The 15,608-nt window shown below is 47.9% G+C and overlaps 1 protein-coding gene across 1 annotated transcript in view; it reads left to right on the top strand.

Moving 5' to 3' along the window:
- Window positions 1-1,269: 1,269 nt before the first annotated feature.
- COL24A1 (collagen type XXIV alpha 1 chain) overlaps window positions 1,270-15,608 on the top strand; it is a 232,914-nt gene continuing 218,575 nt past the window's right edge. The window contains exons 1-2 of the mRNA XM_075003270.1: window positions 1,270-1,324; window positions 11,449-11,513. Coding sequence (XP_074859371.1) covers window positions 11,501-11,513 — 13 coding nt within the window. The 5' untranslated portion in view covers window positions 1,270-1,324; window positions 11,449-11,500. The remainder of the gene's footprint in view (window positions 1,325-11,448; window positions 11,514-15,608) is intronic.

The raw sequence follows: 15,608 nt of genomic DNA, 5'->3' as shown, positions 1-15,608 counted from the left end.
CACAGGGAGGAGCAGAGGGGAAAGAAAGCGTCTAACAGTTCTCGCTATTTTTTCTATGTGCAGAATACATTTTGTTATGTGCACCAAGGCATGTGCAGATGTGCACCACCAAAAGAAACACATGCTGCTGGATGCCAGGTGGTCAGCACCCAAATCTCTCCTGTGTTGCTTCCCAAGTGCTCAGCTTACAGGGAACACTGGAGTCCAGGGAAGAAAGAAGAGGACAAGGAGGTAGGCGGGCTCAGGGACAGACACTTGGTGACACATGGCAGGAGGAGGAGCAATGGTCTGATGTTCAAGAGGGAGAGGTGTGGGTTGGATAGTAGGAAAAACTATTTCACCAGGAGCGTGGTGAAGCACTGGAATGCCCTACCTAGACAAGTGGTTGAATCTCCATTCCTAGGGGTTTGTAAATCCTGGCTTGACATAGTCCTGGCTGGGATGATTTAGTTGGGTTGATCCTGCTTTAGGCAGGGGGCTGGACTGGATGATCTCCTGAGGTCCCTTCCAGCCCTAGAAGTCTATGATTCCACGACACTTTAGGAGACCACCCTCTGGCCCAATGCACTGGGAAAAGCACCCCACAGGACGGGCGGCTCCTGGCCCGCCGAGGTGCAGGGCTGCGAGGACTTGTACACACAGCGGCTGCCGAGCCGAGGAGGCGGAGGCGGCGGCGGCGGCGGCGGCTCCCTCTGCAGGCGGGAACCCCCAGACCGCGTGCGCCCCTCTTGGGGCTCGGCCGAGGCGGGGCGGGGCGGGTTCGATGATGTCATCGCAAATCAGGGAGCGGTGAAATTTAACACCGAGCGCGGGAGCGGGGTGGGAGCAGTGGTTGCCTTGACTCTGCCGGCGGCTCGGCTCCCCAGCCAGAGGCAGGCTGCGCTTACCCGCGCGTGCCGTGCAAGCGCCGCTAGACACTTCCACCACCTCTTTGCAAAGGCCTGGGGTAGCCTGGGCACTGCGCCTACCCCAGACCCAGGACTTCTCCCGGCCGCCCGCCCCATCCCTGCGGCGGATGGCCGGCTCCAACGCGGGACTCTCCTCTCCGCACACCACGTGTGACCCCGAGTCCTTTGCTCTGGTTTCTACCTATGCCCGCCTCTCCCTAACTCCACCGAGCGTGTGAGCCCCCTCCCCTGCGCCATGTGGGGGGCGTGCTAGGACTTTTGCTCCGGGGGTGATTTGATGGACAGTACCTGACCCCGGAGCGGTTTGCTGTTGGCTTCTGTTTCCGCTTAGACCTTCGCTGCTCGGACAAATGCAGACAAATGCATTTAGGAGCAAAAAGGACAAGGAGTGGAAGCATCTCTCCCACAGCAAAAGCGTAAGTAAGCGCCCGACAGCCTGGGAGGGAGGAGGCGGCTGCAGGACGTTGTCCACCCAGTGCACGTCTTGTCGGTGTCTGGGAGCCGTGCGGACGGTTTAGTTTGGAGCTCCGCGTTCCCCTGGTCTTTGCAAGTTGCAAAACAATAGCATGTTTCAAAGGCCTCGCGCCAGCGGCTCTGTCAGCGGGGCTGTGTTAAAGCCATCAAGCCGAGCAGGAGGAAGAGTTTCTTGGCACTTTCCCCACTGCCGGCTACAACAGGCTTGGCGGAGTTAGCGACTTCCCGGTCTCCCTTCCGAAACGAGTTATGGGATTTGCTGATCTCCAACCCGCCCCCCGCGCCCGAGCTACCAGCTCCCGGGCTTGAGATGTCTGCATCGGAGCGGGGATACCGCGCTCCTTGCACGCTCAGGCGGGGAAACAGATGAACGGCGCTAGCTTGGCTCTGTCTAGCTTAGGAACCAGCGAGCCTTTCAACAGAAGGGAGCGGTTCAGGGGATCTCCTGCGCTGGGAAGCGAGAAGTTCGGGGCAAGGGGGTTGCGTTTGGCCGCAGCTACCGTCCCCTCCTGGGGACACGACAGCAGGAGCTGAACGGCTGCCGGGGCTAAACCTGCCTGTCTGGAACCCGGCAGGGCCCGGCAGACTTTGCCGTCTGCGGCGATCGTGGCTGCCATCTGCGCGCTGATGGAGATAGGGCAGCAATGCGCGCAAACTCCGGAGAAGGGGCATGCCGCCTTCCTGCCAGCTGGGGCAGCCCCTGACGCCCAAGTAGCTTTCTCCTAAGCACTAGGAGCGGGGGGGCTGCTCGGCCTTAGCTGCAGCCCCCGGCCAGCTCCACTCGGGCTAGGGGCTAGCTAAAGAGGCCGCAGAAATGAATCAGCCGATGCAGCCCCGCGAAGACCTAGGGGCGCGTGGGGGCAGCTCCCGGATCCGCGCTTCCCACGTGCAAATTGCCCACACCCGGGTCGGAGGCTACCTGCAAGGGGCAGACAGCCGGGCTGGGGCGGGGAGGGTGAGATCCGACCCAAGTTTGGTGGTTTCACCCCGGGCGCAGAGCCACGACTCAGATCGCACCACGGCGGCCGCGCGCAGTCCGGCCACGCTCCGAAGGGCGCCCCCTGTCCCTCCCCAGCGACTCCCGGGCCGCCGGTTTACGGAGCCGCGGCGGCTGCCTGGACAGCCACCGGCACTGAACAAGCCCGTCCCGCCCCTCGAGCAGCCCAGCCACGGCCGGCTCCCCGCGTCCCACACGCCCAGGCGTCAGCAGCCGGGTGGCGTCCCGCACCTGCCTGCAGCTGGGGCGCGCACGGAGCCGGGCACAGGGCGCAGCCCCGTGGCGCGGCCTCGGCGCTGGTCTCGCGCGGGTGGCGTTCCCCTGGCGTGCCCCGCTCTCCGGGCTGCTCGGGCGGCGGCGCGTGCGCACACAGCGCTGTGCTGCCCCAGCCCGGGCTGCAGGGAGCGCGGAGGGAGCCGTGTGCGGGCCTGGCGAGGTCGGGGGCCGGCGGGCGGGGACCCGGGGGCGCTGTGTGCCTGCCTTTGCTGGCCCGGCGTGGACACGCGTTCGGACTCTGCTGCTTTGGAGCCCCTCCACCCCACCCGGGTGCTGAGTGCTGCAGCCCTTGCGCGCCCCGCTCCCTGGGCTGGCACGCCGTGCAGTACGGGTGGCAGAGAGCCCCCTGCGGTTTGCCATTGCAGAGCTCTTCTAAACTCCGCTTCTCTTCCCTGTGCCGCTTCTCCACCTGCACAGCCCCATCCCCCTCGCGCCTCCGGCGTCCCAGCAACCCCGCCCCCCTATTCCCAAGAGATAAGCCCTATGCCACTGCACAAGCCTGCTGTCCTAAATGCTCTCTACGTCCTCCCTTGTCCACCTGTCCCCCCCCACCGCATACCCCTTTGCATGCACGGCCCTGAGTCCTACCCCCACACCTGCCCCTCCCAATACCTTACCACGCTCTGCTTTGAAACGGGAGGCCCAGCCTGGGAGGGCTTGTATATTATCAGGACTGAAAGCCTGGGGCCTGGTGGGGAGCATGCCCAGATCTGGGCTGTAAGGGTAAGTCCAGGAACTGGGGGGTGTGGACTGTGGCTCTGTGAGGGTTGATCCCTGTCAATGATGACCGCTAACTCTGAACAACTGTCAGAGGTGACCTGTGCAGTATTTGTTAAAAGCCTGGAAAGTCTCACAACAAAAGCATTTCCTTACAGCTTAGGTTTCTGAATGACTAAAAATCAAGGAGGTTATAAGATAAGGCAACCTATGTTCAAATGCTTCCCTACTTCCACAACTTCTCTTGCATTTGCAATGTCTTTCTTCCACTGTGCACACATCAGATGCCTCAACCTAGCACTAAAAGATACAACTTTGTGATTTCATATTTCCTCACGTAAAAATGATATTATAGACTTTGACAGTGCACGTGTCATGTGTCAGCTGATATATTAACCTAGCAGTGGTCGGAGTTAAGTTTAAGTTGTAATAGGTGGTAGAAGCATTTGGGCTGTGGCTACACTAGCCTCTGCCTTTCAAGAGGGGTATGCTAATAAACCACTTCAGCAAATGCTAATCAGGCACTGCCATGGAATATACAGTGCCTCGTTAGCATAATGGCAGCCATTTCATTTTGGGAAGAAGGGGCTTTCGAAATCCTGGGGTGGGTCCTTTCGAAAACCCCTGTGTACATGAGTGATGTGCGTTTCAAAAGCATCACTTGAAACACATGTGGTCATCGTTATGCTAATGAGGCGATGCATATTCATGGTAACACCTCATTAGCATCTGCCGAAGCTGCTCATAAGCATACCCCTTTCGAAAGGTGGGGGCTAGTGTAGCCACAGCGTTGGTGTGCACGTTGCAAATAGTTATATATTTCAAGTGGAAGGGAATTTGTTTTAGAGATGAGGGATCTTTGAGTAACATTTAGTTATTAAGGCATGTGAATAAGAGTTCCTTCATTCAGTATCTTCTTGATCTTTAGTGATCATGTTGGTTGGATTTCCCCTTGAGCAACCATAAATCTAAGGTAAAAGGTTTTTTACTGCAAGATTAGACAATAAGGAGTCCTATAGTCCTATGGCATCTTAAAGATTAAAAGATGTATTTGCGCATAAGCTTTTGTGGGTAGAAGCCACTTTCCCTGATAAATCTGACCTGGTGGCTTTTACCCACAAAAGCTTATGCCCAAATAACTCTATTAGGTCACATCTGTACTACAGAGTTTTGTCGACAAAACTGGGATTTTGTTAGGAAAATACAAGGAGCATCCACACTACAAATGCATTTTGTCAGGAAAATGTTGCCAGAATGCAGCAGTTTTCTCAGGAGAGTTAAGCCACTCCTGTTCAAGGCATAGCACCTCTGTTGACAGACTCTCTTGACCGAAAAATATTATAGATGCTGTGGAGGCCCCTCTTCAGGCAGAGAGGGCTTCCGGTTTACTGTTTGCAGAGCTTCCAGTGGGCTGTTCTGCTGACAGAGGGCTGGACAGTCTGGCCGCTCTCTGTGGACAGAGGGCGTCGACAGGGGGAGCCTCTAATAGATGTGGACATATTCTGTCGGCAGAGGTTCTGTTGGGAAATATGTCCGAATAGTAACTTCTGTCAGCAAAACTCTGTAGTGTAGACCCAGCCTCAGTCTTTAAGGTGCCACAGGACTTCTCTGTTTCTGCAGCTACAGACAAACACAGCTACCCATCTGAGACAAACTTATAGAGGGATATTAATGCTACCTAAAAGTTAATGCATTTGTTTAAGAAGTACAAGAGAGCCAACTGAAGCTGACCTAATTATATCCAAAACGTGGAGTTCAGCTAGTTTGTGTGCTGCATTAATGCTCCAAACAATAATAATAATAATTGTGGTTTAAATGACCTTTGCTTTTTAGAAGTCCAGACACACTTGGGCTACATCTACACTTACAAAAAACTTTGAAATGGCCATGCTAATGGCCAAATCAAAAAATACTAATGAGGCGCTGAAATGCATATTCAGCGCCTCATTAGCATGCCGCTGGCACCATGGTTTGCTCCCCCACGGCTTGCGTACACGGGGGCTGATAGGAATAAGGGGATTTCGATGCTGGTAGGGTCCTTTCGAAAGGGACCCCCATGTAGACGAGCCACGGGTGAGTGAACTGTGGCATTTTCAAAGTGCCGTGGCCGGCGGCATGCTAATGAGGTGCTAAATATTCATGTCGATGCCTCATTGGTATTCTTCGATTTGGCCATTAGTATGGCCATTTCGAAGTTTTTGGTAAGTGCAGACACGGCCTTGGTGATAAGGATTGTCTCTGGGTTTAAGCTGAAGTAAAGATCCTGCTTTGTATTGTCACTTTAAATTCTACTCCTGACAGCTGTTTAGGCATGGGGGTCTGTGTATCTCAGATGCTTCCCTAGAACTGCTGCCCACTATTTCCTACTAGCTGGCCAAATTGCTCCTCCAGCTCCCCTTCCCAAGCCCCCGTATTCGCTGCAGTAGGCCCTCAAATGGATTCATGGGTCATTCAGGGCTCTGCAAATTGGGTCCAGATGGGGAAAAATCGGAAGTATTTGAAATGGGGAGGAAGAGTTTGAAAAATCTCCTCCATCTGTGTAACACAGCAACATGAAGGCAGCAGCAGGGAAGGAGTTTGGCTTCTTGGGAGGCTGCTGCTGCCTCTGTGACATGGGGGTTGGTCTGCACATTCCTGGCAGGGGAGCTGTCTTTCCCTGCCCAGTAACCTTGTGTCCAGAATCAGTAGCAACCCCATCCATTAATAAACTTCACATATGTAGTCAGCAAGAGAGAAGAGTATTTTAGGAAGCTCTGCTTGGCAGGGTTTAAACAAAATGACATGTTTTTAAAAGTTGTGTTTTCCTAAAGAGAGATGGGAGAGAGAGAATGTGTGTGCGTGTGTGGGATTATCTTAATTAGAAACAACACACAGTTTGGGGCTGAGTTTTGCTTACTCTCAGCAATAGTCCCATGGACTCCAGGGAGGGTGCTCACCGGCAGGCATGCTTATCCCCAAATTGGCTGAGCACGTAGAGAGGATAAGCACCTGCTGATGATGGCGTGTTTGTGTTAATCAAGCAGGGGCCTCGTGGGTAACATACCTGACAGTGCATTTCTTGTACGTCCAACTCATTGAAGCAATTCACAGAACTTTTAATTCTTAAACGTGAACGGTGTAGTATAATCCTATGGCACTTTTATTTACTGACATTTTGCATTTGATAAGATGCAAGTCCTGGATTGTTTCCTAAAGAGCTGGGCCCCTTACTACAAGTGCCAGACCCCACTCTTCCTGGGGGTCAGGGAGCTGCATAGACAGCCCTGGCTTTCCTGGGGCCTCTCCTCTGCCCTGGTCCCTCTCCCCGCCTCCAACCCCTCACCCCATCCTGATCTGTCTGCCGCCTGGGAAGACCTGTAGGGCGTTGCTACAGGTGACTCGTGCAGGGTGGTAAGGGAGGCTGAGCAGAGCTTGGCTGCCTGCAGCCATGGACAAAGGTAGGAGCTGGCTCTTAGTGGTGCCTTCCCTCCCAGCAGAGGAGACAGGAGGACCAACTCAGAGCTGAGCTCCAGCTGCTGCTACTGATGGGAGCTGCATTCTGCTGTCCATCCTGAGGGTGTGGGGAGTCAATAGTGGAAGCTGGAGGTTGGCCCTGATATTCACCTTCCCTCCCCGCCATGGCCTGGTAGTGGTGGCTACTGCCAACTCCTCCCCTCCCAGGCAAGACCCAGGACTGGTGGCGGGGACAGCCTGGGGGGTGGAGGCAGGGAGAGGGTCAGGGTTGAGGTGGAGAGAGGGCTCAGGGTGGGTTGTGGGAAGGTTGGGAGAGGGTCCTGGACAGGGGCAGAGGGGAGGCCCTGAGAAGCTGTACGGTCAGCCCTGGCCTTCTTGGGCAGTGGGAGAGCCACGTGGCCATACGTTTATGTGAGGACATCATTCTGTCGCCTGGAAGGATGTTTTTTTTATGTATATAGAGAGATAAGGAAACTACATTTATTGGTGAGGAGGAGGACAGAGAGGAATACAGAAAAGAAAGATTTTCCTTTGACAGTGCAAAGGGAAGTATTTAAAATACTGTGGATAGTAGAGCTGCTTAAAATAAAAAAGAATTGGTTAAAAATTCACAAAACGTTTGTGGAAGCACATTTTCTTTTATTTTTTCAGTTGTTTTATTGAAAAAATTTGTCAACAATTAAAACTTTGTGAACAGTTATTCCATGTGTGTATTGCGTGTATTACCATATACCAACTTCTGATCACAGTGCATGGCCCGGGAATCTGGGTATTCCCAGGGGAGTTGTGCAGGCACTGGGGAGGGAGGTATCTTTCCTATAAATCCACGGTTGAGCAGCAGAGCTTTGCTCAGGCCACTTCTGCAGTAGCCCTGGCAGTCACTCTGTTCCTCAGAGGAATGATACGCTGGCCTCATCTCATCACTGGCTTGCTGCCCATTCTCTCTCTACACTTGCAGTACAATCAGTCATCTCTGCAGCATGCAGAAGTGTGGTGGTTCTGCAAAAGTTCCAGTCATTTGCCTTCCCACCCCATGCTTTGTTTTGCAATGGAACCACACTGATTTCATTTGACTTTGGGAGGCAGTACTGTTGTGAACTTGGGATATAGCAGTTTGGAAAGCACCAAGTTCAAAATAAGGTAAATGAAAATGACTTATAGAATTTACGTTGTGCAAATTGCCTGTTATTTCAAGTTATGGCTAAAGTGTAGCTGTAGCCTCAAGGACATACATTATGCTGGTGTCCGATAAGCTAAAAATAAAGATTGACACTTGCTCAATCATCCAGTAAATAGCAGCAAAGATGTTACCACCTATAGTATTTTTTGAGGAGTAAAGGGACTTCGAAGGAGCACGGGCACTTGGAAGTACCCACAGCTGACCCGCGACTACATGCAAGCTGGCACTTCGAAGTTTCACACTTCAAAGTTGCCGTGGGGGAGATTTAGCTTAGCGAAGTGCTGCACATGCACCACAGCACTTCATTAGTAATCTTCTGACACCCTAATTACCATGCCCCCCTTCAAAGTTGGGGGCAACTCTAGACACAGCCATTGTGTGACACTGCTGTGTGGATTGGGGCAGAGCTGATGGTGAGGTAACGTGAACAGAATTTGTCTAGAAGAACCCATTTGTTAGTGAATGTTTGCCGCAAGTATTCTCTCTCCTCTGTTTTTGGAAGAGCCACTGACATTTTCAAAATCAGAATCTTCTCTGCCACTGGTATTAGGACTAACTCCTTTTAAGTCAATGGACTTAAACTGCTATAAACCTGTATAAGTGAGTGAAGAATTAGTCTGATTTATTTTAATAAAACACTGGCTTTACCTCTGTTGCTACTAGTATATCAGTCATCCAACATTTCACTCTGTTTATTTTCTTGTTTTATTTCATTCACAGTTTGGACAATAAAAGAGTCTTTGAGTCTCCACTAGCACGTGGCTAATGTGTTTTAGTTCCAGACATTTCAAAGGAATGTTTAAATTCAAACAACCTACTGTTTTTACTGGACTTTTTACAAATTCATAGAACCATTTCTCCTAATGGCTCTTGCAAAAACTTTTACTTGTACAAATTTGGGGCCTAAGGTGACCCTTTATTGAGCTATGAGTGGAAGAAGCCCTTTTGTTTGAACTTTAGCCCTCAGAAGCCTGTTTTTTGGTGCTAGTTGAATCAGCTGTTTGAGTTCAAAAGTGTGGGTTGTTTGTCCTCCACTTGACCTTCACTTACATCACTTGACCCATGAAATTGAGTCCCATTGACATACAGGTGGTTGGTTAAGACTTGTGGCTCTAAAGTGGATTCCCCTCACCATTTAATTTAACTGCTACAGTGATATAGGGCTTGATCCTGCAAATGCAAACTGATGGATCTAGTGCATACCACCATGAGTAGCCCCATTGAACTGAGTGCAGCTGTGACACTAAAGGTTTGCAGAATTGAGCAAATTGGTCCAATAATGTGAAATGTTTGAATAACTGATATTATCTTGTAGGCACAGTTCACATGTAACACAGTATAAATTAGAGCTGCTATGTTTTTAAAGTATCAGAGAGGTAGCTGAGTTAGTCTGCATCTTCAAAAACAACAAGAAGTCCTGGGGCACCTTATAGACTAACAGATATTTTGGAGCAAAAGCTTTCACAGGCAAAAACCACTATTCCTAAATCGGGTTCTTTCACTTTGGAATATTCACCAAAATTAGCAGAATTTAAGGAAGAGGTGTCATGCAATAACATCACAAATAAAAAGTCACTGACATTGTAAAATATTAATCATTGTCACTGTGATTTTCCTTCTGCATTACACAGATTTAGTGTAAATGGATTATTGCTCAAAAATCTGGGCGCATTATCTAACTGGATGTTACTGGTCTGTCTTTGCTGCAATCTATGCTCATGAGTCACTTGGGGATACAAGAGTGCCACTCTGAACGTGGAGACTTTATCCAAAAAATATTCTCTGATTTTTATACTCCCAGGAGAGCATGGTTCACTGCCTCCTGGGAAATGCCAGCAGTTGTTATAACTGGGATCTTGGTCATGCAAGTAAACAGAAGAAAGTACAAGACCTACAAAGTTATTAATTACTGCACACCATTTTCATTTCGGATAAGCTGATAAAACAGGTCATAAAAATTGGTAATGGTACAATGCACACCGATCATTGTGTTTAACAAATTGTGATGTCTTTTACATGTTGAACTTCTCTAATCCAGCACTCTCTTGTCTAGCGGCATCCAGATTCTGGCATGATTTTAGGTAGCCAGATATTCAGTTATCATGGGTATGGCCAAGTTTCCTGTGGTCTCATAAAGGCTGTGGCCACACTTGGCCAAACCTTCGAAATAGCCTTGCTAATGGCCAAATTGAAGAATACTAATGAGGCGCCGAATTGAATATTCAGCATCTCATTAGCATTTGCACGCTTGTGGCCGCAACGCTTCGAAACCACTGGTTTTGAACGTGCTCAGCTTGGCGTGGCTACATGGGGGTCCTTTTCAAAAGGACCCTGCATATTTTGAAATCCCCTTATTCCTCTCAGCTGAGGTGAATTATCATTAGCATGGCCATTTTGAAAGTTTGGCCAAGTGTGGCCACAGGCAAAGTTTGTTTATAGCCCCCAGTCCTGGCTCTCGGTGTTCCGTGCTGTTGTTTAGCTGTACTTTACCCCTAAAAGTTATCTAAGAGCCCAGGAGGCAGTGGAAGTGTCAGTAATGCGGGTATATAATAGTGACCTCCCATGATCCAGCAGACTGTCTTGTTCAGCACTGGTCAGGTCCCAAGGGTGCCGGACTAGAGAGGTTCAACCTCTATTTTATTACAATAGTGTTGTTCTAGAAAGTAGTGTAATATATAACAATCTCCAGATATGAAACAGATATCACACAATAAAATAATTTCAAAATTAATATAGTTGTCTTGTGAATAAGTGTCAATGGAGACTATGGCCATGTTGACACTAGCCAAAAACTTTGAAATGGCCATTTTGAAGTTGACTAATGAAGCGCTGAAATACGTATTCAGCGCCTCATTAGCATGCGGGCGGCCGTGGCACTTCGAAATTGACGTGGCTCACCGCCGCACAGCTCGTCCAGACGGGGCCTCTTTTCAAAAGGACCCTGGCTACTTCGAAGTCCCCTTATTCCCATCTGCTCATAGGAATAAGGGGACTTCGAAGTAGGCGGGGTCCTTTCGAAAAGGAGCCCCGTCTGGACGAGCCGCGCGGCGGCGAGCCACATCAATTTCGAAGTGTCATGGCCACCTGCATGCTAGTGAGGCGCTGAATATGTATTTCAGTGCTTCATTAGTAAATTTTGAGATGGCCATTTGCATGGCCATTTCGAACTTTTGGCTAGTGTAGACGTAGCCTATATGTACTGAGTATGTGTCGGTGGAAACATGAGTACATACATCATCCTTGACCCATATGTGAAACTTCCTTATTAGCATCAGTGGAATGTTTTTGGAATATACAGGTACTTTGTCTCTGATCCATAATTCAGGAAAGTCCATGGGAGTTTTTTCATTGACTTCAACTGGCTTCTGGCCTTCTAGATCCCATGAAGTTGTAAACTGTTGATTAGTTGAGATTTTTTTCATGTTTATTTTTTTTTCTTTCAGGAGAACCCTCCTCCTTTTTCTTGCGATATGCATAGCTGTGTGTGCCGCACAAATGCCAGCACAAGGTGAGAAGACTTCCTTACAATGGAGTACTTGAACAATCTGCCAACAGAGGGGGGAAAAAAAGTGAATAGCTTCTGGCAGTAATGACCTTAAATTCAACTGTTCAGAAGTTCCTACTCCAAATGTCAGATAGTGTACCATGAGATCATAAGTTCAAAGTGACCATTTGGAAAAGATGACCTTTTGAAAGTTACTCAGATTTTCTGTCTATGAAATTGCTTACATATTTAACCAAAGTCTTTGTAAAAGAGAAGGCTTGTATAGTGAAAAGGCTTTGATTGTGTCGTCATTGTAAGTGGGTGTTCTTGGGGGTGGTGAACTGTGGCTGAGTTACCTTTGCACTTCTTAAGACTTTGCAAGCTAACCAGGGCCTGTAATAAGTGCTTAGTCTAGATGGGCATTAGGCAAAAAATGAAATTTGCAATTGGCTTAACTTCGTGTTCACACAGAGATGTTGGTTAGGAAATAGGGTAGTATTTTGTTTTTGTCTGCTTGATGTCCAGACACTGGCAGATATGAAGGGTTATGTTAGTAACAGTGGAGGAATATGCACCCTATATTGACAAAATTTAATGTGTCAGGGTGGGATTTTTTTGGCTACCAGTTATGAGTCATAGATGGCCTGGCGTGCCTTTCATGTAAATTCTCCTTCATTATTTAGGTGGCATGCAAAATAACTTCACCTCTGACATAAATGCTCGCTCTTGGCTGGTGACAAGACTCACCACAAAGAGCACCAAACCAAACAGCTAGAATATGTTTTTAAGAAGGGGCTGATTGCTAATTATGTTTTGCTGGAGTCCTGTAGAGATGAATCAGTAGCTGAGTAACCTCTTTCCCCAGGTACTACTTTGAACCATTACCTGTCAGTTACAATATTGTCTGTTCTGGTTTTCTTCTTGGTCTTGTGTTCTGTTTGTTCCTGGATGTTTCTTCTTTTCCATTCTGGCCCTTAATATTTTCCCCTCCACTAATTGTTCATTGCTCCCCTGTGCTTTCCATCCTCCCCTGGAAGGGCTGTCTCCCTGTTTTCCCCATTCAGCAGAAAGCTATAGGCTGCCTGAGATGATGCCAGTTTCCTAGTGTCACTCTCCGTTGAGCCGAGTTCTGTAGCGGAAGTAAATAAATAAATAAATAAGCTTGGAGCCATATATATACATGGACTGCTCCCATGGACGTGTACATGAGGGGTTGCCACAAGAACAGGTAGGCGAGGTGGGTGGCTTTAAGGAGCTTGTTTCCACTTTTCCTGAAGCAACAGAAATAAATCAGATATACCTTGTTGTTATATACTGATGGTAGTACCTCCATAGCTAAGGATGAAGCTCGCTTTCCATTCTGTATCTCATTTTCAACCCTCCAAGTTTCCATTTGATGTCACCCCCAGAAGGACTTGTTCTGGGAAGATTGACAAAATATTGGAAGAGGAGTTCTAAAGTTACAGGGCTGGATCCTGAGCTGTAGCAGAGCAATGCTCCTGCAGTCAGGTATGCAAATGTGCCCTTTGTGCTCCTTCAGTCCTGGGGGCACAGGGCTGGTCTTCCACAGCAAGGCAGGAAGTGTCGTAGCTGCTGTTTCATGTAAGCAGCCTGGTGCCCTGAGAGATGCTCTTGCAGCTGGGTTTGTTAGGGGAAGAAATGTCCTGTCCATGCAGCCTCTATAGGTTGCACCTCTTGATTTTGGTACTCCCTTAACTGGCACCATCTGTGGTCCAGCAGGACCATGGATGTTCCCGGCTGAAAGAGTACTAGGCTGTGGCTGGTGGGTGGATTTAAGGAGCTTGCTTCCACTTTTTGTGAAGCGGCAGAAATAGATAAGAGATACCTTGTTGTTCTATACTGTTGGTAGGGCCAGTAGCAGATTCCCCAGCCACAGCAGCACCTTCTGTTGTGAAGGGGAAGTCCTGCAGTGATTGCTCAAGCAGTTTTAGAGTTGCTTTGCCTGGGAGAGATTATTTGATAGTTGGGAAGTGTCTGGTTCCCTTAGTGGATAAGTTTTTATGATTTTCAACCTTTGGGCTCGGTCTTAAATCCATGCAGGAACTGAAGGTGATATCTCAGCAGGAGCATGTTTGAACCTGGCTTTGCAATCTGCACCCACTACCCACTGATTTCCATGGGGAGTTAGGTTTTACCTTGCTTTGGCCCTGCATGTGTCCCAGACGGCTTGTCTGTGTGCCACACTGCCACAGCTAAGATCTGATGCACTGATACTCTCTGAGCATCAGGGATGGAGCTTCTGGCAAGGCATTTCATCTCATTATTTGTTCACTTCTATAGCACTCTCATCCTAGTATATGCAGCACTTTTTGGATTTGGAACTTGCTTCCCAGTTGGTCTGAAATCATCCAGGTTTATTAATCCCTAGGGCACACTGAAAACTTACCTTTTACAATGAATGTGGGAAGGAGGATTTTGCTTAAGGAGCTCTCACTAGGAGGGGTGAGAGTTATTCACACCTGAACTTCTCTGTAAAGGTCTGTCAAGTTACAGTGGTATTCAGCAGAAGTTGTTTCAGGTTTTCTGGTTGTTTTTGTTGGACTTAAAATGTTTGCCAAGCATGCTTATGACTTAGGACACACACTTGTTCTTAGAAGTCTGCATGAATAAAATAAATATGCAGCAATGGCACAGTGATTTGAAATCATCTGGGTTTTGTTGTTGTCATTTTTGTTTTTTGGCTTGTTTGTTCGTTTGTGTTTCTTCCTAGCTCATGCTCCCAGGTTGGAGAACAAAGCAGAACAGAGAAGCCATTTCTGATTTATCAGAAAAAAAATATTACACGTATTTCACATCCACATAAATAAACTAAGTTTCAAAGGTTTTTGCTTGTCATTGGACACGTGCGTATATCCTGTTAGAATGTGTTGGTAAACACAAACCACTAAATGAGAATCACTCCTAGAATTGCATTAAAAGATAGCAAAAGTTGTAACTTAACCCATTAAATCTGTTGACGTTTGCAGAAAAACGTCAATACTTAGGCACAAGAAAACACATAATTTTTGTTCTCTGAAGCTCATTGTGTCCACTCATTGGTAGCCAGATTCTTAACTCTGAAACCTATGTTTTCTTCATTTAGGCAATAAACTTAACATTCCAATGGTTGGGTTTCTTAATAACACATAAAGAAGTCTTGCCAAAGCTATCATTACGCTGTTGTAGACATGATCCCCTTTCTAGCTGATATCAGTTCTATGTAATTCAATGGGAAATCTCCTTAAATGGAGATTCTCCCTAAAGCAGAGGTGTGATGCACCACTTCAGTCATATTTAAATCCTCTATTAAGGGCTTAATTGGGACAAAAATGATATGTCAGACCTTGCTATAGAAGCCTGTACAATGGTAAATTTCACCTCGCATGTGATTCTTAAAGAACATGAAAAGCACATACCTAGTAACTAATTAATAAAAATTTCTTTATGGATTATTTTAAATAAAAAAATACACCCATGCCTGCAAAATTTCAGTTCTTAAATATCTCTCTGTAAGAAATAGCTAGTTCAAATGTATGGTGGATTGCAGGATGATCTGTGAGGAATCATACTGTGAAAAATAAAATTGCTTGGGTTTCCCAGACTCAAAAGAAATTCAAAGAAAGCAGCAGCAAAAAGGCAGCAGACAGTTCAAACAGTTGCTCTCTCTGCCTAACTACACAGCAGATCCAGAGGCAGAACTAAGCTGCTAACAGAATTATCTAGGGAGCTTGCCAAAGAGTCACATGCCAACCATTAAAGATATCTTGGCACCTCTGTCTTTATTGCAAATATCCTGGTGCTGGCTCTTGGTCGGTCAGTTGAAAGGAGAGGTTATGCTGGTAATTATTCTGTCAGACAGCATCTTGCTCAGTGGAGTGATTAATACGCATTGCCTCCTCCCTTGTTCTTACAAGGCAGCTATGCAAATGTTGCTCGAGAAGCAACAAATTACATAAATGCTCTTGTACGTATCAGTCCTAAGCTTCAAGTCAGTATGGGAAACTCTGCACAGCCCACAGGTCTAAGTGGTGCCCACTTCTCTACTTATTCCACTGGGTCTCAAGCATCAGTCACAGGAGCGCTCTCTGGGTTCATGAAAACCTGATGCAGTGTAGGGAG

Source organism: Carettochelys insculpta, chromosome 9 (assembly GCF_033958435.1).
Source record: "Carettochelys insculpta isolate YL-2023 chromosome 9, ASM3395843v1, whole genome shotgun sequence".
NCBI classification, from domain to species: domain Eukaryota; kingdom Metazoa; phylum Chordata; order Testudines; family Carettochelyidae; genus Carettochelys; species Carettochelys insculpta.
This window is presented reverse-complemented; position numbering and strand designations above follow the sequence as displayed.